Source organism: Oryza brachyantha, chromosome 2 (genome assembly GCF_000231095.2).
Source record: "Oryza brachyantha chromosome 2, ObraRS2, whole genome shotgun sequence".
NCBI lineage: Eukaryota > Viridiplantae > Streptophyta > Magnoliopsida > Poales > Poaceae > Oryza > Oryza brachyantha.
In genome coordinates this window covers 19,958,296-19,986,186 of record NC_023164.2, presented here as the reverse complement: position 1 = coordinate 19,986,186, position 27,891 = coordinate 19,958,296, and the positions used below count along the sequence as shown (strand labels likewise).

At 40.7% G+C, this 27,891-nt stretch overlaps 4 protein-coding genes across 4 annotated transcripts; 2 read left to right on the top strand and 2 right to left on the bottom strand.

Moving 5' to 3' along the window:
* The first annotated feature begins 53 nt into the window (after window positions 1-53).
* On the top strand, window positions 54-3,121 carry LOC102720953 (peroxisome biogenesis protein 19-1-like). Its single transcript, XM_006647573.3, has 4 exons — window positions 54-401; window positions 498-789; window positions 1,636-1,952; window positions 2,876-3,121. The coding sequence occupies exons 1-4, from the start codon at window positions 283-285 to the stop codon at window positions 2,919-2,921; spliced, it is 774 nt and encodes a 257-aa protein (XP_006647636.2). The 5' UTR covers window positions 54-282; the 3' UTR covers window positions 2,922-3,121.
* Window positions 3,122-10,946: 7,825 nt separating this feature from the next.
* On the top strand, window positions 10,947-15,172 carry LOC107303564 (acyl-acyl carrier protein thioesterase ATL4, chloroplastic-like). Its single transcript, XM_015833382.2, has 4 exons — window positions 10,947-11,061; window positions 11,589-11,698; window positions 14,098-14,190; window positions 14,754-15,172. Exons 1-4 carry the CDS (start codon window positions 10,947-10,949, stop codon window positions 14,886-14,888), a joined length of 453 nt encoding a protein of 150 aa, XP_015688868.2. The 3' UTR covers window positions 14,889-15,172.
* Window positions 15,173-15,230: 58 nt separating this feature from the next.
* Window positions 15,231-17,979, bottom strand: LOC102720677. The gene is made up of 2 exons (XM_006647572.3): window positions 17,712-17,979; window positions 15,231-16,433 (listed from the first exon to the last, which is right to left on the bottom strand). The coding sequence occupies exons 1-2, from the start codon at window positions 17,821-17,823 to the stop codon at window positions 15,658-15,660; spliced, it is 888 nt and encodes a 295-aa protein (XP_006647635.3). The 5' UTR covers window positions 17,824-17,979; the 3' UTR covers window positions 15,231-15,657.
* A 6,525-nt stretch (window positions 17,980-24,504) lies between these two features.
* On the bottom strand, window positions 24,505-25,968 carry LOC102708970 (zinc finger protein ZAT1-like). The gene has a single exon (XM_040521176.1). It carries the CDS (start codon window positions 25,685-25,687, stop codon window positions 24,704-24,706), a length of 984 nt encoding a protein of 327 aa, XP_040377110.1. The 5' UTR covers window positions 25,688-25,968; the 3' UTR covers window positions 24,505-24,703.
* Window positions 25,969-27,891: the final 1,923 nt, after the last annotated feature.

Genomic DNA, 27,891 nt, shown 5'->3' with positions numbered 1-27,891 from the left:
GCTGGCTAATTTATTCGACTGGGCCATGGAACCAGCAGGCCCATTAATCTAGGGCAAACCCTAATAGACCAGCCTGTCACCCCCACCCGCAGCCGCCGATTTAGCCAGCCCCGGGCCCGTCGCCGCCAGTCGCCGGCGTTTCGCCTCCCCATAGCACCGTCGCCGCGCCGCCCGGCCGCCCTCATCGTCGACTCCGCCCCGGCCGGCCTCTCCGTCGACTCCGCCCGACCGCCGCGCCCGCCGACTCCGCCCGGTCGCCGCGCCGGCCATCCGCCTCCATCGATGGCCTCCTCCTCCGACGCCCCCGGCGCTGGCGACGGCGACGAACTCCTCGACGAGCTCCTCGACAGCGCCCTCGACGACTTCACCAGCCTCGACCTCTCCGCCGCCGCCCCCAAAAGGTCCGTCCCGCCTCAAAGCAGGAGAGTTCCGCCAGAATTCCGATCGAATCCGTGACGCTGACGCCATCTCTTTCTCTCCTGTCTCTCTGTCTGCAGCGTGGAGCCCTCTGCGTCGTCCTCGTCGGCTTCGGGGGACGCGAGGCCGGTGAAGGGGCTGGGGCTGGGTCTGCCGGACCCTAAGGCGCCGAGGCGGCGGGCTGCGAAGCAGCCCACGGCGCCGCCACCGCCGAGGGGCGCCTACGCGTCGGAGGCGCTCGAGAAGTTGACGCGCGAGACGAGGGAGGCGGTGCGGGGGCTCGAGACGGCCACCGGGGCCATGGCGGGGCTGGACGACGACGCGATGATGGAGGAGTTCGTCAAGCAGTTTGAGGAGTTCGCTGGTGCGCAGGTATGCTTTCCTTCAGGATGTCGTCTCGTCAATGGAAATTAGGGACAAAAGTATGTAAATTTAGGGAATGACTGAGCATAGGCTGCTTAATATTCTGGTAAACACAAATTTTGCATACTGAAATTGATGCTTGAAATTAACTTACACCCTCATGATGGTATTTCACACTCCATTGGTATATATAGATGGGTTAGATTTATGTGATACTTATTGAGAAGGTATGTGACATTGCCTGTGGAAGGGAAGGGATTTTCTTTTGAACAGTAGTGAGTGCTACGTAAACAATACTGATGAATTAAACAAACAATTGGATAATCTGGATGTAAGAAGTTATGAGTGTGTTTTGACTTCAGTGGTATACTCGCGAATCTAACAGACATGTGATTATGCAAGATAGCCCTAATTCTGCATTGCAATGAAACTGTCATCACTGGTTCTCAGCAACAGATAAGAATATATGCTTGTAACTTCCCAGCTGTACTTATTTGCCAGTATATGCTTGTAACTTCCCAGCTGTACTTATTTGCCAGTCATGTCATGTGGTGCAAAAGCACTAACGTACTTCTGTTTATACCTTCCCTAGAAAGTTGTGCAACCAGCCTCAATGGTAATTTAGTTACAGTCTGTTACTTCATCTAGATAAAAATGATGCAGGTTAGTCCGTTAGTGGTTATTTTTACTAAGTTAAGTTCTATAATGAGATGACTGGACCATGATATATGCCACTTAAAGTTTTCCATATTATAAGAAGCTGTTATGTTGATACTTGATGTTAGACCTTAGTTACTTTATGTTGCATTTATATGGTTATGAACTAAATTCTTTGTTTTGTTTTACCTTCCACAGGATATGGACTCTATTGTTGAAACAATGATGCAACAACTTCTATCCAAGGAGATTCTTCATGAGCCGATGAAGGACATTGTGGAAAAATACCCGAAATGGCTGGAGGATAATAAAAGCAAAATAAGCAAAGAAGAATATGAGCGTTACAATAATCAGCTTGGACTCATGATGAAGCTTAATGATGTCTACGAAAATGAGCCAGAAAACATGACTAAGATTTTTGAGATCATGCAAAACATGCAAGAATGTGGTCAACCCCCCAGCGATCTTGTTCAAGACATTGCTCCAGATCTGGATCTGAGCAAGTTGGGACAACTGTAAGTCATGCTTTTTTCTTAGTTAATTAATCACAATGTAGTTTGCCATTACTGTTTCCCACTTGCACATTCAACTGAACTAAGTTTGTACTCTGTTTGGTTAGTGGATGCTAAATCATTTCCAAATATTTGGTCTAGTTTCCCTTTCCTTATCAAACTTTGGCTAGCAATTGCTTTACTGATATGTTGGTTTTTGATATATACAGTTAATGTGCTATCATGATTATATAGTTATTGCTAGCATATTGTAGTATGTACAATCGTCTAATGGTCAAACTTTAGTGCTGAAGATCAAGGAGGACCTTTCTACAAAATGTTTGGGAGTAGTTAAAGTATTGTGGTGCTTCTAGGCAGAGTTATGCATTACAGTTTCTTTTGCCTCTCTCTTAAAAATTGTTTATTTATAATTCAAATTGTAAGATATACATTAACATGAATCGTGCAGATATTTCTAACTCAAAATTGTATATTCTGTATTGCCCATATCGTGTCATCATTGTGAATTTCAGTACTCAATTTTTTAGCAGCATTAACTTTTACCTTCTCCATATACTATTTTTTCTCTTTTTAATTTAGTTGAGTTTTTATTAGGACATTCTTTGATTGTGATTGGTTTACTGAACTAATTCGGTATTAGGCATTTCAGTTGTTAAAATAATCTAATTATAGAGCCAAATTGACAACTTCATATAACTGTAGTTGAACATAAATGTCCCCTTAATATTTGGAAGGAAAGATTTTTCTTGTAGATTAAATAATCATCTGTAAAGTGAAATCATGTTATCACGATGTGTTCGTAGATCATCAATTATGTTAACTTAGTTATTTAACAGTAAATATTTATCTTTCATTTTGCCTTGAGATATAAGTGATATGCCTTTGATTTGATATCGAAGGCCTAATTGGGTTTCTACACAACACAGGTCTCCAGAGATGTTTGAATCATCACCAAATTGCTGTGTAATGTGACGAGTAAAGCATTCCGTCGTGGGTTCGTGGATTATGAAGTAGATATCCTATCTCTACCCTTTCCCTAAAGTTACTTTCCTATGGATCAATTGTAAAGCTTTACACATACATAATGAACTCAATGTTTTCTTATTCTTCAGCATCATATACATTTCTTCCAATTGATTTACTATGAGAGGGAAGAAAATATACCCCTTTGCAAATAAGGACAAAAGACAAATGCCTCTCAGAGTCCTCACACCCTCCTTCGTTCTCACCTACTCTTATGAATGGAAAATTAGTATTGGTAGATGGATGGGCAAAGGGGACTCGAGATAAAATTTCTTGATTTGCGAACTAATAGTAGGTAAGATTAAGAAGGTATAAATTGGTTTATTTTGGCGAAAAGTTCAAAAGTTCAAACCACGCTTCTAAAAAATATTGTTGCCGACTACATGCCTCGGGGAGTCGGGGTTGGTTTTGTTGGCGTTGCCTACAGCTCGAGCTTCACACATTGTACCATTCACTCCAAGTTGGTTCCACCAGAACCAGTTGGCGAGGAGGCAGGAGATGGGGCAGTTGCGATTTGGACGAGCTCGAGATGACAAACATGACTGATCTGCAGAGTTCATATGTCTTCCTTTTCTTCCGTCTTGTTTGCCCTTGTTTCATCTTATCCATTACCAAATAATGTATGTATACTTGATTTAGGATATCATGGGTATTGTTGTTCATGTGCAAAATGGTTTAGAGAAATAAATTAGTTGGAATGCTTGATAGAAGATGGAAGTTGATCTTGATACCTATGGGTACCGGCCGATACCATGGGTATCGATCGGTACTTGGTACTTGATACCGATATGTACATGGTACTTGATATCCATATGCACTTGGTATTTGTTACTTGGTACTTGATACCTATAAGGGTATTAGCCATGATACCTAGGTACTAGACTTGATACTCAGTATCAATCTTATGAGGTGTCAATGGTGCGGTATCCATGAAACCATCTATGTGTCAACGGTAAACTTAACAAAAATCAACAAAAATTCCTCCTGATCCATGGCCCCTACCAGATAATTACTAACATGCTAGTCCCTCCAAAACCATTCTCTCTCATACCTCAAAGTCACAAACCCACTGCTCCACTTCATTGACATTGAATCTGTTATTTCCTATGCCTTGGGTGACGCTAATGGATATGGTTATCCTGCTCCTTAGCATCAGTTCATGCCTCGCCAACCTGATCCTGCCCTCATACGTAAGTTGTGCCGCTACACTGAAGCTTTGCAGTACTAACTGCCATGTCCAATCTCCATCACTAGTCGTGCTGCCGCCCAAGGTTTGTAGCGGCGGCCGTCGCTTCGGTCACTCTCCATCTCCAGCCAAATCTGGAGAGAGTGTGGAGACAAGGTGTGAAAAATGAGAGGAGAGATGGGAGATGGTGTACATCATTATATCTATGCATGGAGCAAAAGAAGATAAGAAGGATCACACATATTAGTGATTCCATCTAGTAGTATTTTTGTTTTTATATTCTATTGTTGTTTTTCATGTCAATAAGTATCTTTTTTGTTCTTACCAATTTGCTGCATATTTACCTAATATTTATGGTTAGTTGTAGATTTTTTTAAAGATGCCACTTTGTTGTCTACATATCCAATATCCAATGACCCATCTTTACTTTCTACCCATGATTCTACTCTTTTGCTTTGCTTGAATACTATTCTAGGCATAATAAAAAGTTGGATCGGGATTTGAATCAGTCAAACTCCTAGTTCACCATGATTCTACTCTTCTGCTTTGCTTGCATGATGTTCTAGTCGTAATAAAAAGTTGAATCGGGGTTTGAATCAGTCAAACTCCTAGTTCACCATGATACTACTCTTCTGCTTTGCTTGAATAATATTCTAGGTGTAATAAAAAGTTGGATCAAGGTCGAATCAGTCAAACTCCTAGTTCAGCGATCCTCTAGTCCCATCGGTTAAACCATGGTTTCATATATTAGGATGTAGCTCATTTGTATGGACTCATTCGTTATCTCGAGATCCTTCCTTATCTAATCAACGACTCAACGTGCAACTCTATATATACTGTCCGCTGATCAATACAAATGTCTTATATTCTGCAGTATATTTCTCCTTTTATACTCTTCAATAATTGAAGATCACTATATAGTTGCTTCCTTCCCACCCACCCACCAGGGATCATGTCCCCTCTAATTTTTGAAGATTATTACACGTAACTGCAAAAATGCACACTACGCAAGCGGTTGGTAGTCTGGTTGTGAAGAATCTCATATTCACAGTAGTTTGGGTGAGGCGGGCCGACCAACTGCCTGTGTTATTTTGACCTCGTGCAAAGGATAACACTAACATTAGCGTAATGATATTTATAAATATCGCGTTTAAACTCAGTGGTTTTTAACTTCACGTTCAACATTTAGCGTACCTTATCTAGATTCCAGACAGTGTCATTACATGTACGAGATATTTGGATAAAACATAATTGAATTACAATAAAACATAACTATGTCTACGCAAGGACGAGGACCTAATTTTAGTGGACCATTCACACACATGTCGCGTGTACGGACCTGGCCTGGCAACACACATGTCGCGTGTACGGGCCTGGCCTGGCAGCTCGAGCGAGCGCCCATGTGTTCCACTTGTTCTTTCTACCATATATGTCTTAAATAACTAGGACGCCATCTCCGCTTATAATGATGTCTCTCTCCTAGAGATACTAAACTTTCTCACATATCATCCTATAAGATGGGGTTTTATGATTTTTCTAAATGATTAATCTTCATATGGGCTAAGACCCATATATTAATTTAACGGAATCCGGCCTCAAACTAACTTAATGTTTTTTTACTTGCATTTTTACTCAATTCAGGGCGACAAACTACTCATAGTTGGAGATGATCGTCCGCGACTGCGAGCTGGACCAGTACGGCGTTGTCAACAACACTGTCAATCCTTCATAAATCGAACGAGGTTAATCAGCTGCTGCACCCATGAACATACCACGTAAAAATCAGTTTGCGTGCTGCATCGATCTGAACATCTAATTCATCAAAATTTATCTCCCCGACGGCTTCTTGAGGATAATAAAATTGTCCCACGGCACAATCATATTAATTCAAAATTTGGAAGGTACTTCCGTTTTTAAAATCAAAGCCTGTAAACTGTTAATTAAGAGTTTTTTTTACCATTCTCAAAAGGTACCTCAAGGTACCAAGAATTTTAATATAAATTTTTAGTATCTTAAGAAGAGTGGTAACTTGAGATACAATGTTACCACTCTTTTCTAGTTTTACTCTCATCCTTTCGTTTGTACATCGAGATACCAAATCGTTTCTCATTATTGGATCTAGCTAAATAATATGTACACTGTTGGATCCAACGATCAGAAATGATTTGGTATCACGAGGTACCAGTACCTCGAGGTACAAAAGAAAATATGGGAGTAAAACTCACTCTTTTTACACTAAAACGTGTGTGGTAACTTGAGATAATTTTTAAGGACGGTTAAAAAACTCGTTAATTAAGCTTAGATGATCTACCATGGGTTTTGTTGCAACATTGTTAAGTTGGCACTTGGAAAGATCAAGGGAGAACGGATATACGGCGAGCAAATTCGTCGAGACCAGACGGTGCCGGATGGCAAGGCAATTAATTAGCGTACGACCACATGCGAATGCCGTGCTAGATGCAGTGCTGCACGTTTTTCTCGGCGAAAAGAGAAGCCAGCGCGCATTTAGTTATTCTCTCTCTGTTTTTTTTTTCACAAATGCTATACGTACTAATCGTACGATTCTAGTACGATTGCGTACTGCCTCCGTCCAATAATAACTTTATTTTTTGTTTTTCTGTGTTCAATATTTAATCATTTATTTTATTTGAAAATTTTTTACGATTAATATCTTTATTGTTACTAAACGATAAAATATAAATAATACTTTATACATGACTATTTTTTTATTTTTTATAAATTTTTTAAATAAAACAAATGGTCACAGAAAAAATAAAAAATAAGATTATTATTGTACGGAGTAGATGGAACACGATACGAGGCCGAAAGGTGAGCTGACGGCGTGAGGTACAAGTATGCATGGTGGAGCGTTGGACCGTTCGTTGTTGTAAGAAAATCGTACATGTAGCAACGCTGCTTTTTTTCGTGTGCACTGCATTTCCGATACACATTTCGAACATGCATAGTCGAATATGCACGCAAGCAGTTTGTGACGACAATGTTTAGGCCCTGTTTATTTCAAAATATTTAGATATCATGTTAGACATTTGACTGAATGTTGAAATAAGTTTTTGGATATAAATGAAAAAACGAAATTCATAGTTTGTCTGAAAACCGCGAGACGAATATTTTAAGTCTAATTAATTTATCATTAGCATATGTGGATCAAACACTTATGATTAATTATCAACTAATTAGACTTAAAAGATTTCTCACGATTCACCCATAACCGTAGAATTAGTTCTTATTTTTATTTATGTTTAGTGCTTCATTTAGATATAGAAAGATTTAATGTGATGTTTTTTAGAAAAAAATTTAAGAACTAAACATCCGCTTAATTACTTTCCAACAGTGATGCATTCAATGGCAGTTGCGGAATCGATCGACGGTCATCATCATCTGCCTCAGCAGAAAGCACCGTCCGACTCGCGTGTTGCCGGAGCTATCCTCCAACCTGCTGGACTTGTTCTCGGGCAAGGAAGAGCGGTGACTAACGGAACGATTGTTTGGCTTTTTTAAAATAAAAAATAATTTTGTTTTAAAAAAATAAATAAAACTTTTATATATTTTTTAACGATATAAGAGTTAAAGTTGAAAAATAAACTACGATAAAGGGCCTTATAATTAACTCTAAATTTAAGATTAAAAATTAAATTATCACCTATAAGTATAAAAAAACAAAAAGACAGCAGTATGATCTCCCAAACCTAACAAGCTATGCTGTACCTGCTTATTCTGCATCATGCATTGAGGCAGAAGGATCACAAATGAGTGTGGTCTGTCTGTGCCTAATGGGCGGTTTTCATGCTGGCTGCATGCTAAGATCTTTGGATGGGGCATGATCACACGCCAGTTTGGATTCAAACTTCAGGCATCTAACTTTGATACTACTATATTAATTAAGTTGCATACTCTGACAAGTACGACTAAAAACTTATGTTGATAAACAAAAGTGATTCACTCACTCCAACAAAAATATATACTCGGTTTGTTACTTCCGTTTCAAAATACAAGTTTTTTTAGAATATAATTTAATATCGTAATATAAGCATATCTCTACATGTTCCCCGTTTTCCATCACATCGATGATTCTAAAACAAATCATGTGCTTGGAAACACAATCAAATCAAATTAAAAATTAAAAAAATGACTACTGAACAGCTTAATTTATGTTATTTGCTTTTGCTGAACTCATGTTCAAATAGCCCATTTTTGGCCACTTCTTTTTCTATTAGATGGTGCTTTCTGATTGCTAGAGTGCTCTAAGTGTTTATTGTATATACATGTTACCTTTCTTAGTTTCTTATGTGTGAATTTGACTCGTACATTTACATGTGAATGTGTTTCTTATTAATGCTTGATAATCAATTATATTAGCGAAGCAGTAAAATACCATATAATGATCAAGGCATATCATGTATGTCTGTATACATTAAATCGCCTGTAAACAATCAAACAAACAACAACTATATATACTGTTGTAATCATTTATTTGCTTTATTGTCTGTTTGTTCTAAACAAACAGTAGCTGTCTCTGCTCTTTACAATCCGCATTTTACCAAGTGCGAGACGTGCAATCACAAGCTTTGTCTCAGGCAGGTCTTTACGAGAAAAGTTCTGAACTTCTGAAGTACGTGTGGTGCAATGCAAAAGCACAAGTAACGTGATGCTCAACAGATCACGTTGTTCTGCATTCCTTTCATATGTTTCTGTTTGTGTTTTTAAGACGTGATGTTAACGGTCTGCCCTCCGTTTCATATTACATGTCATGTCATTATATTAGTCAAACGACTTTAAATTTAACTAAATTTATATTAAAAAAATAGCTAACATCTGTAACACTGAATTAGTTTCATCATACCCAGAAGAAAATATATATTTTTATAATATGTTTGTCTTGGGTTAAAGATGTTTTGCATTTTCTATAAACATAACCAAACTCAAATATATAGTAGTTGATTTAGCACAAAATCAAAGTGACGTATGAAATACTCACTCCGTCCCAATATTAATGCAATTCTAGTAAGATTGAGACAAATTAGTTATAACAAAATGACTTAAATATTCATCATTAAATATGATAACTGATACAGTACGGGATGCCGCTACAGTAACGCGATACTTTAATGATCCCCGATCGGTATACGTAAACAATAGAAAAAAAATCCTACTCAATGAACCCACACGCCTCTATCATCTGCAGCGTGTGCGTGTTGTCACGCACACACGCCGCCGTGCGCCTCTGTGTGCCTCTCACTGTCACACCGCTCCTTGATCTGCTGCACCTTGCGCTCTCATGTCCCGCTATCTCACCGCGAGTAGCTAAAACGAGATGATACCACCTACCAAATGAAACCAATTGGTATCACCTGGTACCATATATGAAACCAGTTGATACCAACTACTTGTTATCAATTGGTACCCGATGAGGTATCATCTGGTATCGTGACGCTGTATGATGAAACAACATGGAGTTACGGTAGAGTATGGCGAAGTCGGCGGCTGAGGGGAGAGAGCAATGACGGAGTTTGGCGTGACGGTTAAGCTCTCTCCGGGACAGGTGGAGATCGGCGCCAGCGGCGAACTCCATGGATGGAAACGTAGTGGCGTAGAGAGGAGCGGTGCTAGCGAGGGAAGGCAACGCCAGTGCGCGGAGGCGCGAGCACGGGAGAGGCCGCGCTGGCAGGGAAGAAGCATGCAGCGGTGGCACGAGGTTCGCTAGCCCTGGAAAAATATGAGTTAGCCATTAATTCGTCTCGTCGGGGTCCGCTAGCGCCAGAAAAAGATGAGTTAGTAGTTAATTCGTCATGTTAGTACATTACTTTTTAATTAAATAATTATACTGTAGGGAGCGAGAGGTAGATATAAATAAAATAGGGAGTGATTTGAATATAAAGTAATTGATAGGATAAATAATATTCTGTAAATGCGATAAAATGAAATTTTAAATATATGACTGGACGTAATTTATAGATCATTTATTATGTCAAGTCTAATCTGTCAACTTCGTTGATGTTGGCAAAGTGTGCGGATGAGGCCGAGTTTACGTACGACTGATCGAATTGGCCGAGCCGCCTGCGGTGCGGAGTACTCCCGAATCCAATATCCTATAGCTTCACCCCCGGTATCGTAATTTGCTATCGGTTTTTGGCGACAAGAAAAAAAAGAAGAAAAATGTCAGACGCGCATGCAGACAATCACCAGCGGTTCGTTCAGCCTTACGTTACGCACCGTCCAATGCGATCAGATCACGTACGTGTAAGAACGAACTGAATATTTGCTCTCTATATAATGAGACTGTCCAAAGAAGAATCGAGCTAGCACACCACACGGCTAGCTTATCACACCATGCAGCGACCAATTAGTGGTAGCCTCGCGCAACGAGATGCCCTGCGCCGTGCAGGAGGATCAGCTTGGCCTCGCCGCAGTTTAAGCTCTCCTCGGCGTCATCGCCTCGCCGTGCACGCCGCCGGCGACTCGCGTCGCTTCCATGCACGGGCTCTCTGCGCCGCCCCCGAGCTCCGCTCCCATGAAGCCGCCGTCTCCATCAACAACACCAAGAACACCACCAGCCTGGACGGCGAATTGAGGTTTTTCATCCTTCTTTTTTGCTGCTCAGCATTTTGGTTTGGTCCCTTTTTTTGTTTTTTGTTTCTTTTTGCGTTGTTGCTGTTAACTTGTTAAGTAATTAAACCAATGAAATGAAACCCAGCCTTTTGACTGGCCTTGAATTAACCTGGCCGGTGTCCGTTTATAATCGTTTTATTGAACACGTGTAGTGTATTTGGATGCAATTCAGGCCGGTGAGCAGGTTCTTCGAGTTGGAGATGAGCGTCCGCGACTGCGAGCTGGACCAGTACGGCGTTGTCAACAACGCTGTCTATGCTAGTTACGTCCAACGAGGTTAAATCTGTTGCTGCGCACAAGTTTGCCTATCCTGCTGGTGTTCTCGATCATTGATTCAGAGTTGTATTACTAACAAAAAATATTACTCCACATTACTAGTAGTTGACTATTGAGGAGGTATTATAAATAATCTGATTCAATGGGTTAGAGAAAATAAACAGTCTATATTGATTCTACTACCAGTAAACAGTACGTTAGAAAGATCAGGAAAGCTTGGGAGTAAAGTCATACATGACTTTAACCAAATAAAAAGAAAGAATCTATTATATCTGTAATGTTCTAAAATAAAATAATTTATATTTAAGAATTGTTGTGAAGTATAACAACTACCATAACTAGATTCCTTTTTCATCCAATCATAAACGTATACACCACTAAAATTTTCAACAATCATAGTATTTCTCTTATTTCAACAACTTCTATAATACCCGTACCCAGCGTTAAAAACTTCATTTATTCTACGGCCTCTGTTTACATTATTGAATTAACTAATCACTGATCGCGTACTCCGTATATGCTTGCAGCACGAGATGAGCTAGCTGCAGTCCTTGGAGTCAGCGCATGCACGATAGCGTGCACCGGCAACTCGATGGCAGTCTCAGAGCAGAACCTCAAGTACCTGACTCCTCTCAAGGTGTGTGTTATATATATATATATGCACTTCACTAGTTTAAAGGTTGGCTCATCGGTAAAATAAGTGATCATTTCAATAAAAAATCGAAATAAGTGACTAATATAGAGCTATGAAGGAAAGGATACAAATTAAATAGAGGCATGCACAATTATTGTACATATTTTCATCATCAAACGGGTAAGCGACATTTGTAACACAAAATAAATATATAAGATATATTCAATGGTGGATTTAATAACACTAATTTGATGTTGTGAAAATTACTATATTAGTTTATAAATTTGAAGAGATTTTACTTAGAATAACTGAATAGACTAAAGTGATTAATTGATAATATGGAAAGTGTCTATCAATCCAGCCACACATAGGGGTGGGAATGGACCAAGACCCATGGGTTCACAACCCTATTTAATTCTTAAAAAAAATTTAGCTCGAAACTCTATAAATTTTATTTTCAACCTGTTTTGAACCCGGCTCTTAAATTTTTTTGGTAAAATAATTGAGCCCATTACCACCCCTAGCCACACACGGTGAGGGATTATCGTTGTTTATAGGAGTTAATGGCTGCTTTAAAGAAAAAATTGAAATATACCAGGGTAACGAGATAATTTATCATAGATACCTTTTGGTATGAGATTTCCTAGAACAAAATACAATTTGAAAGGGAAGAAGTATCAAAACTCAAACTACCATTGCTTCCTATTGGTGGACCTTCATTATTTTCGGTAGGCTGCACGTGTAGCGCTGACTAATTAGGAATTATTATGAATAACACTTAAGGCTGGTGATACTTTACGTCAGATTAATTTTTATGGATATATATAATTTTTATTACATAAAACAGGTCAACGGAAGTTAATGGGTAGAATATGCATGAGCTCGTATGTAAGATGTAGGACTGCAAAATAGAAGTGCTTCTAATTGAACGTAGCGTAAGCGTCGAAGCCCACTACATCACACCTCAAATGTATAGTGTCAGTGAGGTGCTTAATAATATGATTAAGCTAAGCATTATAAAGCTGTTTAAGTATAGTGCTTAGCTTAATCATATTGTTAAATACCTCACTAAGCACTATGCATTGGAGGTGCCCATGGCGCGTTAGCACCTGATAGTACAGCCTTGTCTAATCACTACACGTAAAACAAAGAAATATAAACCAGAATTTAAATTTTAGAAATTAATTATTGAGTTGGTTTTAGGGATTTTTGTTGGTTTTATATTATAATATTTGTTTTTAGAATGATAAGAATATATATATAACAAATCTTTATCTACGGATTATTAAATAATTTTTTGTGGGGTGGGGGGGTGAGTAAGTCTAAAATTATTTAGAGGTTAAACTAGACCAACGAGTAAGGCGGATTAGCAAAACAATGCGGCTGCAAGTTCTGCATGTAGGGATAGCAATGGGTAAATACCCATCGGGTATTGCTATCCCATACCCATACCCACTACTAAAATTTCGTACCATTAAAATACCCATATCCGTCACGGGTAAGAAAATTTCCTCATAGCCATACCCGCTTGGGTAAACCTTACCCGTCGGGTCACCCATATACCCGCAAAAGTTCAAAACAATCTAAATATCATGGTTTCTATATAGTATATTGCATAGACGCTAGATACTTAGGACATCACACATTCATACAGTATGGTGGAAAATGTATGGATGGTTTAAATACCTATAGTTTTGGTTAATTAGGCTAGACTAATTTGATATTAGGCCATGATATATATTTAAACTTGCGGTATTTATTACCCATAGGTAAACGGGTATGGAAATCATAATAACGTTTCCATACCCGTGTACCCGTCTGGTGAAAGTATTTGCTAATTACTTACCCACGAGTAATATATTTAGCTCGTACCCATACCCTAATGGAGTAAATATCCATCGGGTCTCGGGTCGCAGGTCCTCATTGCCATCTCTATCTGCATGTGGCAAGCACGGAAGCATTTGACAATAAGAAAATGTCTCCAAACATTATGTTTGAAATGACTTTTCTTCTAAGCTCATCTCATTATACCATGTATTCGTCCCAAATCATTATAACAGGATCTCATACTATTATATTTTATATATATAATAATAATAATAATAATAATATATTTCATGAAAGAGAAATATATGTTTTGACCATTAAAATTGAACGTTTCATGAGTGAAATGTTTCCACCAGTATTTTACCGTATTTCATATTTTCTTCCGAATGTTTCAATGATTAATCATTTTATTTCTGGCACATAACTTGATGTTGACGATCAACTAAACTTAGTTTTAATCACCAACTTCTAGCAGGGATCGGCGATTCTTGTCCTTGTAAAAGAGCCCAAAAAATATGCTTTCAGTAATTTAGTTCATTAAAGGCTAGAGACTAATTAACCAATATTATTCCCAGCGCGGGGCGAAGTTTGTTGTCAAGGTGGCAATGCAGGTGAAGGGTGCGCGGATATACGCTGAGCAATTTATCGAGACTTTGCCGGATCACAAGGTAATTACTAACTCCAATATAGGATATATATTATTTCGCTACGATAGAGATTTGACTAAAGATTACTCTTATAGAATATAATTTATAGGATATATTTTCTTTCGTTCCGATAGAAGGTTAACTAAAGATTAATCAATTGCAATATAATTTTTATGATATAAAGTTAACATTATTAGATCGTATGCAAGAGTTCTTTATTATGATAACACTTTTGAACTAATATTTTAATAAATTAATACTTTATCCTAATAAAAAATACGTTTTATATTTAAAAATGGAGAGGGTGCTGGATACCATACGTGCATGCGAATGCAGTGCGCTGCACGTTTTCATAGCGCCAGAGTTCAGTTTTTTTTTTCCGTGCGCACTGAATTTGATCAGTACGCACGTCTAACATGCGTAATCGCACATGCACGCATGCCTTTTAAGACCTCTTCTTAAAGGATTTTTACAGAAAATTTAAAGAAATTAAACTATTTACTCTAAAATTCCTGTGAAATTTATGAGAAACGATGAGACTCTTAGTTTCTATCTTTATCGAATGCAAATGCAATGCATGGCAGCTCGTTTTGGAAGCGACGGCCACCATCGTCTGCCTCAACAGGGAGTGCCGCCCGATTCGCGTCTTCCCGGATGTGTCCTCCAAGCTGTTGGACTACTTCTCGCGCCAGGAGGGACAAGTGAGAAACCAAGACTAATAATCTATACTACGAAGGTAACGATGGTAACAGTTAATCTACCGTCTAATAAATATATTTTTTTAAAGTAACAACTATATTGTTTCAAAATAATCTTATATATCGGTTCTATTTTTTTATCTTAAAAAACAAGTTCTAAACAATACTAGCATGCATGTGTATAATTCATATTTCTCCGTAACAAAACATCGGTATTTAGCTAGTAATAAATATAACGCTGTACTTTACTTTTTTCCTGTATCATCTACGGCCATAATTAGCTGAGGTAGTATAAGAAATTGCTCTCCCTCTGTAATATTAACTCACTCATGGTATAGATTAAGTTTTGTCTTATCCTTTCAAATCATTCGAACCCTCCTGCGCTGCGGTACAACCCAGCTGAGCTTTCCAGTTCTCTACATATCAACAGCCTAGGTAAAGGAGTACATATTTCCCTTTAGCTAGTTAGATCATTTTCAAACTTCACTAAAATTTCAGCTTGCCAAATCCTATGCAAATTTCACTGCAATTTCATCTTCCCAGATCCTATACAAACTTCACTAAATTTCAGTCATATAATGCATAAAATGAAATAGTGCGGACAAAGAAAAGCCTCACCGTGCACCCATTTGCTCTTGGAACTGGCTTAGTTCAGCTCTATATGTGGGGATAATAGTAAATAAATCAGAAAGAGAAGGACGTTACAAGATTGAACGAGAGATAGAGCAGCGTACACTTACAAAGCAGGGACCATTTCTTTGGAACCCTATCAAAAGTACACACTCTAAACTCAGAGAAAACAAACCAAGATGACAGCACAAATGCTGCAGTCCATCGTGAGAGCACCCAGGGACTTCTGTAGCAACAATCCGATCTCCAGCATTCGCCCTAAGCTATCAGCAGAACCAAGATTGCTGCCAACTGATCTTCCCCTAACGTTTGGGTCTCTGTTTTCCATCAACAAAGTGAAGACAATGGTTATGTTCGTTATAATAAGAAATAGAAGTGGCCTTGTACCGACTAATACTCTGGTGATAGTACCACCAATGTCCAGGCCCCAGTTTGAAAGAACCACCAGAAAGGCAATGGTAACAGAAGCTAAAAACCGGTTATACTCAGTAGCTGATATAGCCTGTGTAATCTCGTGTGCCGTAAAATTCAAGTGCTCCTTCAGAGTTTCAATAGACCAAGATGCATTCTCTGCTTGGATAGACTGGTTTGGAGGCACAGAGTGTCTCGTTTCCATCTCCCTCCTTGGCACAGTTGCTGTTCTATCATGATTGATCCTTTTGCTAAGGGTTTCCTCACCATGCCTTTGCAAAGGTGTTTCGCTTACTGGCTGAATTTCAGAAACTGTGCTCCTTGTCTTGAGTTCTCCAAGTAGGTCATCATGATGAATTTCCTGACGAGCCTTGGCAGACACTTGACTTTCACGGACTACATTACTAGGTTCTGATTTCTGCAGCTGAGTTATATTGCTGAAATTATCACTATCAATGCCGCCTTCACTTGCCTGCCTTTGAGATAGTTGAGGGGCAGTAGCGTCAACAGTACTAAGCGGTGAATCTGCAAAGCATCAACTAAGCTAAGAATAAGATATACAAAGAGAAACTTAGGACAACAAAATTATTACAGTCTGTAGGTGACAAATAACACTCACATAGACAGGCTTATAATAGATGGTCAAAGGTAACGATGAGTAGATTGATACTAGAAATGAGATGAAAAAACCAATGGATAGTTAATGAAAAGTATAAAGACTTGAAAAACTATTTTCTGACAACCGATAAATAGCACATGACAAGGGCCAATAGTAGTTTCTATGCTGTTATGGAGAGCTTATTATTAACCTCAGCCATTAAATTTTAGTTCATGCAAGAGTAAAGCCTTGTTTATTTCCTCACGCATGACTATTCTTCTGGTCTAACTGCTTAGGTATCTTCTGTAATCTAGTAGAAAACAACAATACATACTTCTGCAATGCAGTGTAATCAACTGTAGTACCAAACAGGGCAATAGCAGAATCAAGGTCCAAGGGTATCTCATGCTTACAATCATGACAAACTTAGTATCATTTTTTTTTTCTATCATGTCTAAGAAACCAAAATGCCCCAAAAGAAGGTACGGGGCAGTCTATTTTCCCTTCATTATGTTGACAAAAACACAGTCAGAAACTTGGTGGCCCCGCTTTGGAACTGTAGTACTATACTACTTACCTTTGATATTAAATGTTTGAAATAAGCAGTTCCTCTTGAAATCTCCAAGCAATATATTAATACACCTTTGTGCTCTATTAAGCAAGTTAATTGCAAAATAAAGCATGTGGAAAAGAACCAGATAGCACGCTACACAACACCAAATTGTGCGTCCAATGATCTTCTTTGTATGATAAGATAATGCAGAGCAGGTGCATTTCATTTCATTAATAACAAAGATATGTACAAAACCAACAGTAGAAGAGCATTCCCTCCCATTCGCCAACACCCTAAATATGAACTTTTATCTTTTGTATCACCGTGATCCAGACCAGATTGTATAATGCTGTCAGCTTTTAACCCGCGCATGAGATTCCAAACCTAATAGCGAATCACAGATCTGTATTACTGTATACCACATCTGTATTCTTTAGCCATCCTAATAGAGAGTTTCGCCTACGAAAAGTAATCGACGCACGCATAGTTTCCGAGAACAGAACTGCGCGATCATCTTAGCATAGCTACCGTGGTCACATCTGGATGCGAAAGCAACAGATTACAGATTCCGGAACAGCTGTAATAACAAACGAATTTGGGTTCATTTTTAGTTTTAACGCGGAGGGAGAACAACTCGATTTCCCCTGGTTACCTGGAGGCGGGTCGGAGGGGAGGCTGTGCGCCTGGCCGGTGATGAAGGCGAGGCGATCGGATCCCCTCTCCACCAGACGCCGCCGCCGCCGCGCGTTCGCGCCGCTCTCCATCGCCAGCTGCCTCCACAGGCCCACGCCGCGGAATCGGGCCCCGTCAGAGGGGGACGCGGCGGGAGGGGAGCGGTTGGGGTGGGGGCGAAAGGCGGCGTCGGCAGCGGGAGGAGGCGACGTCGGCCGCGGCGTGGAGGAGCGGCGGCGCGGAGGGGATCGAGAGGGGAGGGTGCGGTGGGGCGGCGCGGCGCGGCGCGACCTAGGAGGAAGAAGGTTAACGTTGCGTTTGTACCCACGCCGATGTTAGAGCTCCGTCTCAGCCGTTGGATGCGATCGGACGGCTCTGCGTTTACATTTATGTAACTCACGGACACGGGACGAGTGGACGACCACATCTTGTCTGCGCAGTGCGCGCTGCACGCGGCGGTGTTTCAGTGTTTGATAAATAGACTAATTTTGAAACTTAAAAAGTTTAAATTCAAAATTTAAGAGAAAATTTAATTTTTTTAATCGTTTAGCTCCTAATTTGAAACTTCCAACTCAGCTATTATTATTATTATTATTATTATTATTATTTGATCATGGGTCTGACATTTGTCACGGATTTTTTTTTCACTTATTATAAGCATCCTAGTTCCTAAGAACATCTGTGTCTCGTTTAAGTATGGTTGAAAACTTGATCAATGGCGACCATGGACCCAACAAGTTAAGCGCTTTTGTGTCACTGCTAACGTAGACAGCCATAGTATTCTTAGGTGCATTGTGAGTGACTAAGCATCTGAGTTTCTAGATGTTCATGAAATTATTTGTTGATCGAATACTTCTCTTAAAGATGGTTGAATATATTTCATTAATCAATAAAATCTTCCGGCCTCTACGTATAGGTGCACACGGCTAAATTCAGAAAAAGCAAAGAACAAAAAAAAGAAACTAACAATGAACCTATCACCATAATTTGTGACAATTGAGGGGTGATTCCAAACGATATATTTATAAAGACAAATTTAAAAATATAAATAAAACTTTTATATACATATTGTTAATAATCTAAAGGATAATGCTAAAAAATAAATTTTGGTGAAAAAACTTTTTTTGAAAGGAAATTTTGATGAAAAAACTTAAAATCAACTTTAAATTTAGAATTAAAAATATAAATTTTATCTTATAAGCAAATACGAAAAGATGAGCGTGTGACTTCGGCACACGAGAAGAGAACAGAGATACTAGTAGTCCTCTTCCCACGCAATGCCGGAATGGCTATTTGTTGCCGATAGCATTTTCATTACACCGCTCCTGAGCCGCTAGAATCCCCTTTGTTCCTCCAAAACTGAAGAGAGTTCATTAGACCGCTCTTGAGCGGTTTTGGTGGAAACCGTTTGAAGACCGTAAAAATCCAAAGAAAGTTTGCCAGACACTAAAATTTAGTTTAGTTTTTTTTTAAAAAAAACCTTGACCAATTTATAGTTTGTTAACTCGAGCCAATGTGAAATAACAGGAAATCAAGTTGTTCTCCCCGGTTTTGTGAACCCTCTGCTGCAAAGTAAGTTTTATAGGCAGATTATTTCCATCATTATACCAACCGAGGAATTTGCAGTGACTATAAGGCGATGTTTGAAAGATGAAATACTATGTAATTTTTGTAGCTATCTAATACTAGTATAAACGATAAAATTAACTATTATAAAATTAAAAATTTATTCTACAAAGCTGAGATCGTAAACACATGCAAAAGCTGAGATAGAATATTTTTTTGTAAAAAATGCACCAAGCAGTTCGGGAAGCACGTGCAAAAACTGGGAATTAATTTGTTCCAAAAGAACACAACCTTAATTTCAACAAATCAAAATCAGGAGGATAATCAATTTCATTCATAAGTTTATCACATACTTCCGTGTAAATAATGAATTTATAAGTAAGAAAACTCCCCCCACAGAAAAAAGTGATACTAGAATATTGTGATAGTATCATAAGAGACTAAGTGACAAATACTAGCGAAAAAAAATTAAATATGTATTTCAGACATTTGGGTATACTGAACCATGTATACATCAGCAAACGCTGGCGATATGGTAGATGCTTTTACCATCCATATACGAATCATGCTTTTTGCACAAGCTGTACCGTGAGGCTACCCATCTATAGCCAATGGCAGTAGCAACTCCATGGTTTTGCCATCTGAAAAATCATGACCCTGACTGCCTCTGTCGGTCGGCTGTATTGTGAGTAACCAGTAAGTAGTGAAACGAAAGCAAAGCATCTTTAGGTGCCTTCAGGCTCCGGTTGCTCTAGTAGTAGAATCTAGGCATTTCACTCCCGGTAAAACAAGATAAGCTGTACATTTGATCGGTACAGATCCATGAACTAAACATCCCAAAATTTCCTTTGACATAGCACATAAACAACTACCAGTATTAAAATCACAACTTTACTTGCATCTGAAACCACTCCCTGAACACACACACACACACACACAGAGAGGAGAAAAAAAGACCGAAATCATTCGGTTTCAGGAGCATGCTGCATGCGCCTTCAGCTGATGAACCTTCATGCAATGCACGGGAGCTTGCAGTCACGCCAAAGAGAGAGACCAACTGCTGTGCAAGCCAATGCTGCATCCTGTTTAGGCATGTAGCTAGCTTAGGCACATGCATCAATTTGTCGCGTACCAGGCAATACACACAATGATGCCATGTACTGCCACAACGCTGCTACTAGCGTGCTACACTGCAAGTACACACAGACACACCCCCAAACACAGCTGAACAAAAGCTGCTCGGTGGTCACCACACGCACCAGGGGTCTCTCAAACTCGTCGGTAGTAGTACAAGCTGGCTTGATATAGTGGCTAATGGACAAAGCAAGAACTCTCTCCCCGTTCAGGACAGAATAACACCGATCAGAGGCGATGCTTCCTGCCTTTGCTGTGTTTGCCGCATGCATTCCTGCAGCGCTAACTACCCTGTCTCTTTTTCAGTTCAGTGCTTGCTTCCAACCCGGACCAACTGTGCAGGATTTACAGGTGGTGGCATGCACACGCATTTGGGTTAGCGGCAGTTTTTATGGCTATCTTCTTTTAACTGAAGATACTGTGAAAATTCTCTACAGGCTGTGTGTAGCAATGCTCGCCGGTTGTTTGGTTCTCTACCAGCCAGGTTTGCGTCTTCTCCAAGGCCCACACAAGATGTAAAGCTTTTACAGAGGACATATCTTCCATCTTCCTCGCCATGAGCGTGCAAATGTTAGCTAGGATCGCTGCTCCGAGAGTGTTCTCACGCACATGTTCACAGGCACAAGCTGGGTAAGTTGAATGCATGCATGAGTAGTTCCATTTTCCAGTGATCCGGCATATGGCTTGGAAGTATGGCCTGCTCTGCCTAGATCAAAGATAACACTCGCTGCTGTCTCTTCACCAATCCAGCAGCACGTTTGTCCAGATAAATGACAAATCACCACACCATCCATTGACAGTCAAGCAGTAAAACTAAGAGCAAGTATAGTACCAGTAGCAGTCTGCAAGCCAACTGCCAACTATAAGCTTTATGAAGAAGAGAGAAAATAAAATATAAAAAGTGTTAGCTTTTATATAAGAGTTAGCTCTATACATACTCTAAGATAGATGCATTAAATATATATATTAACGAGATGAAGAGACTTGAGAAAAATATTACTATTAGTCAACCTGGTATCTACAGTAGATGTGCATATGTTAGTACCAAGTTTACATAGCGTAGTCGGCTGAGGCTCTGCTGTTAAACTTCTCTAAACCCCTCTTGTAACGCATGAATTACTTTTCCCTAGTTTAAGCAGAAACTAGACAATTCTGGTGGCAATTCTGTAAAGTTTGGAACTGCAGTAGCACAAATCCGAAGTGCTCGTGGATTGTGGACCAAACGCTGTGCCTTGTGCGTGCCGCGGTGCCGTCCGTCCCAAACGGCGATCGATCGAGATCTGGGGGGGGCAGCGTAAAGCGCGACGAGGTACCGAACAACATATGCGTGCTCCACTTCACGGCTTGCTTGTTTCCATCACACGGAGGAACTCCCCCATTAATGGCCACGCATCACACCCGATCGTGAGATGTGCTGGTGCTGTCATTTATGGACCAAACCAGCACTGCTATATGAAACCAAGTTACCATGCAATGCAATGCAAAGCATTACACACATATACATGCATGGGCTGATCATCTCCTCCATCGACGTAATCATTGTGGACTCCCCGCCGTTTAACAAATGCAAGGGCCTATTCGGTATTCAGTTTTAAGTAAAAAAAATGATTGGATTCCTGTGTATTAATTCATATGAAACCACCATTTGGTGGGTAAGGATGAAGAATATAAAAATCAAAACAACATTTTCTTTTCTAGGGGTTAGAAAAAAATTTATGGATTGATGTGAACATACGTTCATATTCCTCCATTTTTTTTTCTATTTTTATGGATTATAATTTCTCCAAACCGAATAGACCCTAAAACTTTCTAGTCTTGACTAAATTTAAATCAATGCTAATGTATGACATATAGATAAACCATACACACTGATTAATGGATAGATCTAAACATGATTAAAATGTTTTATAATATAAAATAAAGGAAGTATAATTTAAGTTAGATATATTCAGGATGTGGAGCGGACTAATACAGATGACAATAAAATTGTTACAAGCTAACAGCTTCTTAATAATTTCCTTTCTTCTCTTTCTGACCAACAGTGCAATAGAAAAGGGTTACTGTTTAGATATGCTTTCGCAGGAGTACTAGCTAGCGTACTACGTGCCATGACCAGCACACACACCCCCCGACCCCCATGCGACTTGTGTGAGCAACTTTACAAAAACGAACCGGAATCACGCGTGCATCCATTGTATGGAACCTGCCGTGCACCTACATTTTCCTGGAAGTACTGCGTACGAAAGGTTGGTGCCTGGTTGGTTTTCCAGCGATCGATCTAGCTATAGCAAGCATGAATAGCTCTACCCAAACAACTGGCTCGATCACTTTCAGGTGTCACTATACTACTACTCGATCGAGAGGAGCTAGGAAGAATTCCCCGGTCTCCATTGGGAATAGGACAGCGAGCATACGTATATAGCGTCCAGCCGTGCACCTGCACGGCTTGCACCATTTGGTGCCATCTTCCACTAGCTAAGTCTCATTGCTCTAGGGATGATTTTGGCTTTTTCGGGATAATGTCAAATGACATTTGCAAATGAAAAAAATCATGAATAAAACTATTATATAAGATGTTCTTAGCAATCTAAACAACCAAGGTTAAAATTAAACTAAAATAAAATATCCCTAAAATCTACTATAAATTTAATTTAAAATTTTAATTTTAATTTTAATTTATAAGCATAAATAGAAGTGAAAATATGTATATGTTAGATCTAGTACGTAACACATTATTAGCACAAAGGTAATATTACATTTAAATACTCAAATGGTATATCCCTACATGACAGTGGCGTACGCTAAATCAGCAAGCGTATCAATCATTAGCTACCAAGTTTTTTTTCCTCGTGCAATCAACGTGTGTGCTAATAGTAATTTAGTAAGTGTTGAATCATGGGGAGGAGTTAACGTGGTCAATTAAAAAGAACCAAGGGCTCGAACGGCATCCGTCCGATCACGATCCGACGGCCCACGACGGGGTAGCAGCACGAACCACCCCCCCCCCGGGCCCCATGCCCCCCCCCCCCCCCCCACCCCACCAGTCCGCCACACGCCCGCAACCACCACCCGCAGGATGCCGTACGGTGGGCCCCACCTGTCATTCACACGGACCAGACACGCCCGTGTGCACCAGCCATTTCGCCCGCGAGATCCGCCTCGGTACGCGCGCCGCCCCCCGGGCTTCCGCCCGATACGTCAAAGACAACACGGTAAAAATGCTACGCGCACACTCAAACATAACGCACGCTGTTTTAATTCATTCCCCATATTTCCCCCGGATAGAATTTTGATCGCCCCAGGATTACCGGAGATGGACGAATGACCGGACCATCCCAGCTGCAGCGAAGGGGCCCCAGTGAAACCGCGGTGGGGCCCGGTATGCCACGTGTGTGCCACCGGTTGCTGAGATTCTAACTACCCGCCTCCAAATATGGAGTGCGAGACCTACATAAAAAAAAAGAGCCCCTTTGCCGTTTCTATTGTACAGAAAGAAAAGAAAATATATGCATCTAAAAACACCGTATTTGTGTCTAGCACAGGGCTTAACATACGATGCATTGTACATTTGTACGATGTACTACATCACTTGGGTCCACATGCAGGGAGAGAGAGAGGGGGGGCAGGATGGACAGGCGCAGCGCTACTGTTGGCGACGCCGCATGCAGGTGGTGTGTGCGGCGCAGTGGCAGCAACAGAAGCTAAAGGGAAGAAAAGAGCAGAACAACACAACAAAACAAAACAAAACAAAGCAGGAGGAGCAGGAGTGGCACTGCTATGACATTGTAATGGTGGTGGCTTTGGACGCTACTACTATATGCAAAAGCTAGCTAAGCATAGTGTAGTCTACTCCTCCGTTGCTGCCATTCTTTTGTGCTTTTGTTTTGTTGGCAGGCACTGGGTTTTAAGACTGGAGGGACTGTGGGAAAAATCAAGAATGCAACAGAAAGCAACAGTTCAGCTAAGAATTCGGATCAGCAGATCAAGAACAGGGGCTCTGGTTGCTGTCAGTTGCTGAAATCTACATCGATTCCATGGCTTAGACAGGCCAAAGAAAAGAGAACGGAATGGTAAACATATTAATTAATTAAACATTCTGAAATCTGAACACAAATAAATGGAATACTAAAAGGTGCGAGCAGATTAACTAAGGAGCAAAAAATATGTTCTTTTTTTATCCTTCTGTTTTTTCCTCTTTTTTTATTCTTTCTGTTTCTTCGACTTATGCCTCACCTCAGATCACCTCCGCCATTGCGAAGTCTGGTCTTTGCTTCAAAGACATGGATTGTTGGGGAAGTGGGGATCCGACACGGCGGAGAGCTCCACCTCGTCGACGGGCGGCGCGATGTTGAGATCGATCATGCCGAGAATTTTGGCCTGGGACGGAGGACTGGCGCCGGCTGTCTGTGCATGGGCTGCGGCGGCGGCGGCGGAGCAGAGGTGAGACCTCTTGTGGCCGCCCAGAGCTTGCCCGGAGGAGAACACGCGGTAGCAGTAGGGGCACTCGTGCGGCACCGCCTTCCCGTCCATGTCTTCTTCGTCCGCTTCGTGCTCCGGCAATGGCGGCTGCGGTTGCGGCGGAGGCGGAGGCGGAGGGGCGAGGGGAGGCGCGCAGCAGCCGCCCCTGCCGCCGCGGACGTGGCTGGCGCGGTGGCCGCCGAGCGCCTGGTAGGATCGGAACACCTTCTTGCACGCGGGGCACTGGAAACGCGTCCGCTTCTCCGCCAGCGGCGCCGGCGCGGGAGACGGAGGAGGGAGCGCGTAGCAGTCGTCGCTCCCGTCGTCCGAGTACTCGCCACCGCCGCGGCGCCCGACGGACGGCCAGGTGTCGCGAGAGAGCATCATGAGGGCCAGCGCCACCTCCTCCTCCGGCGTGCCCACGTACGACAACGAGCTCATCGGCTCGCCGTCACCGGTGCGCGCGCTCTTGGCGGCGGGCGTCGGGGTGGACTCGGCCTCGCTCTCGCGGTCCGAGAAGGCGTACTCGGAGACGCGGAGGCTGCGCTTGGGATTCTCCCGCAGCGTGTAGATGGAAAGGGGCTTCTTGAATCCCACGTCCTCCTCCTCCTCCTCATCGGCGGCGGTGAATGACGTCGACGCGGACGACGCCGACGAGATCTGCAGCTTCGTGGCTGCCGCCACCGCAGCCGCCGCCGCGGCGTTGGCTGTGGCCACGGAGTGAGACCGCATGTGTCCCGCGAGGGCGCGGGGGCTAGCGAAGCGGCGGCAGCAGAGCTTGCACGCGTTCTTCGGCATGGCCCGAGGCCCAGAGCTCTCGCTCAGAGCAGAGCTCGAGGGGAGAGAGAGCTTTGCGGTAGCTACAATGGCGTCGCGAGGAGACTGGTGAGATGGCGAGAGCAAGCGAGATAGCTGCGGGGGAAGTTACAAAGCTTCTCTCTCTCTCTCTCTCTCTCTCTCTCCCCTATTTATTTCTCTTTTTTTTTCCTTTCCATTTTTACAAATTTCAGATTTTTTCTTTTCAGTTCCTCCTTGGGCTCTTGGTTTGACAGTTTCCAGTTTCTGGGTGCTCCTGTAGCTCCAGGCTATAAAACATATCAAAATTATAGATGTGCTGCTTGATAATCTACGCCATTACAGCTATAAAAACGCATATGTGCAAATCGCTTTCTGTTTTTGTAGGATATAGATATGTAACTTCTTCTCTCTGTTTTTTTTTTGCATGATAACAACTGGACGCAATTGATCTTCCTGTTTATTTTTGGTAAATCACCAAAACACCCGATCTATAATTTTCACACATTCATGCATGGACTCATCTAGAGGATATGGCTCAAGAATTGATCAAGCAGGAATTAATTTGGCATTATATTTTTTTTAACAAAAATATAGCTGGTTTGATGGTCTTCCAAAGAATGCAGAATTATGGCGGTTTTGCATTTTTTTTAACTTCCTGTGCACTGGGTGATCTCAAATTAAATGTCAAGTGTGTAGTCAATCGTGACAATCAAGAATTGCCTAATGCACTTGCATGTATCGCTGGCGTTGCACCTGTGATCAAGGAAGAAATGAAGTTTACTCCAAACTATCAACAAAAATCATTTACAATATAGATAATATTTGAGAAATGAGAAAAGAAATACTTCAAGGCATGCTAATTCTGTTTTCTTGTGCATGAACCTTCTGGAGGAATCAACCGTGTAGCTAATTTCGTGTGAGTGTATACTAAATTTGGACTTTTTTTGTTTCTTATTGATTCAATGCATGCGCGTTACTAACTTGCTACTAGGAAAAAAACAAATCCAACGCAGCTCATTTTACGTGAAAATTCTATATTCACTAAAATTTTTTCATTTTATTGTTTGCTACTTACTCCGATTATAAATATTTAATGTTTAAGATAAGACCCGGATAAGATTTCGAAACATTGTTTTATGAAAACACACAGTATGTATATATTGCAATGTAAAATTAATGGTCAAAATTTTGATAGTTATGACTGCAGTGAAGATCTACCACACTATGCCTTGCAATTGTTAGTCCATCTCCATCTTGGGATGCTTAAACAAACAGTCACACAGGATATCAACAAACCAATTTTTCATAGATGACACCACTTGACCTCGACGAAGATAATGATCATGATCGGAAGACAAAGGGTTCAAATACACCTTTGTTATGAGGTGGCAATAGAAATACCAAGGAGGGTTGAGAGTTGAGACTAGGAGACCACAGGATATATAACAAAAGGATTAAGGATTATTATTGATTCAACATATTTGCTAAACGCCATCCAACGAAGATTTGATTAACAAATCTTACATATTTTGAACCATCCAATTAACTTCAATATTCATGCATTGAGATTACTTCTCCTCCAACTCGCGTGACCAGCAACAACTATCAGTGATATGCCCTAAAGACAATAATAGAGATGATTGTATTATTATGTTTATAAATATAATATGATAAAATATTATTTTGTTTCTTAAAATAGATAACTTGTGATTGATCAACGAGTATGTGACTTATTTATGAACTCTTTATGGGATATGTTGCTACTTTTAAATGATCCCTACTTTACTAGTTGTATCATTTGTGGAACAAATATGATTATACGATCAACACAAATATTGATTAATGATCATACCCCATAAATCATGGTATAAATATACCAAATCAATATATGGACATATATTGAAGAATATGTTGCTGAATAGACCCATTTTTAAGACAATGTAAGAGTTATATATGATACAGTTTTTTTTCGGTAGTGTTGATGCAGAATCCTTAAACTTGAGGTTATCATGGTTCTAAACATGCATAGTTACTCACTTGGGACTGCCAAACGATGTTTTGTAATTGGTTAGATATAAAACTAGCTTTCATGTTTATCATGAAACATACAATGAGATGTGAATGATCAAGATGGGATATACCCCTCTAAATATGAGAGGTATCAATGTGCCCCTTGAAATAATAGATCATGTAAGTGCATGGTC

What these genes read in the sequence shown, in the direction of transcription:
- LOC102720953 (XM_006647573.3), top strand. Translation starts at nt 283, where the DNA reads ATGGCCTCCTCCTCCGACGCCCCCGGCGCTGGCGACGGCGACGAACTC. An exon ending in TCCGCCGCCGCCCCCAAAAG is followed by an intron (nt 402 to 497) that starts GTCCGTCCCGCC and finishes CTCTGTCTGCAG; the next exon opens with CGTGGAGCCCTCTGCGTCGT. An exon ending in AGGAGTTCGCTGGTGCGCAG is followed by an intron (nt 790 to 1,635) that starts GTATGCTTTCCT and finishes TACCTTCCACAG; the next exon opens with GATATGGACTCTATTGTTGA.
- LOC107303564 (XM_015833382.2), top strand. Translation starts at nt 10,947, where the DNA reads ATGCAATTCAGGCCGGTGAGCAGGTTCTTCGAGTTGGAGATGAGCGTC. An exon ending in AGTACCTGACTCCTCTCAAG is followed by an intron (nt 11,699 to 14,097) that starts GTGTGTGTTATA and finishes TATTATTCCCAG; the next exon opens with CGCGGGGCGAAGTTTGTTGT. An exon ending in AGACTTTGCCGGATCACAAG is followed by an intron (nt 14,191 to 14,753) that starts GTAATTACTAAC and finishes AATGCATGGCAG; the next exon opens with CTCGTTTTGGAAGCGACGGC.
- LOC102720677 (XM_006647572.3), bottom strand. Translation starts at nt 17,823, where the DNA reads ATGGAGAGCGGCGCGAACGCGCGGCGGCGGCGGCGTCTGGTGGAGAGG. An exon ending in CCCCTCCGACCCGCCTCCAG is followed by an intron (nt 16,434 to 17,711) that starts GTAACCAGGGGA and finishes GATGCTTTGCAG; the next exon opens with ATTCACCGCTTAGTACTGTT.
- LOC102708970 (XM_040521176.1), bottom strand. Translation starts at nt 25,687, where the DNA reads ATGCCGAAGAACGCGTGCAAGCTCTGCTGCCGCCGCTTCGCTAGCCCC.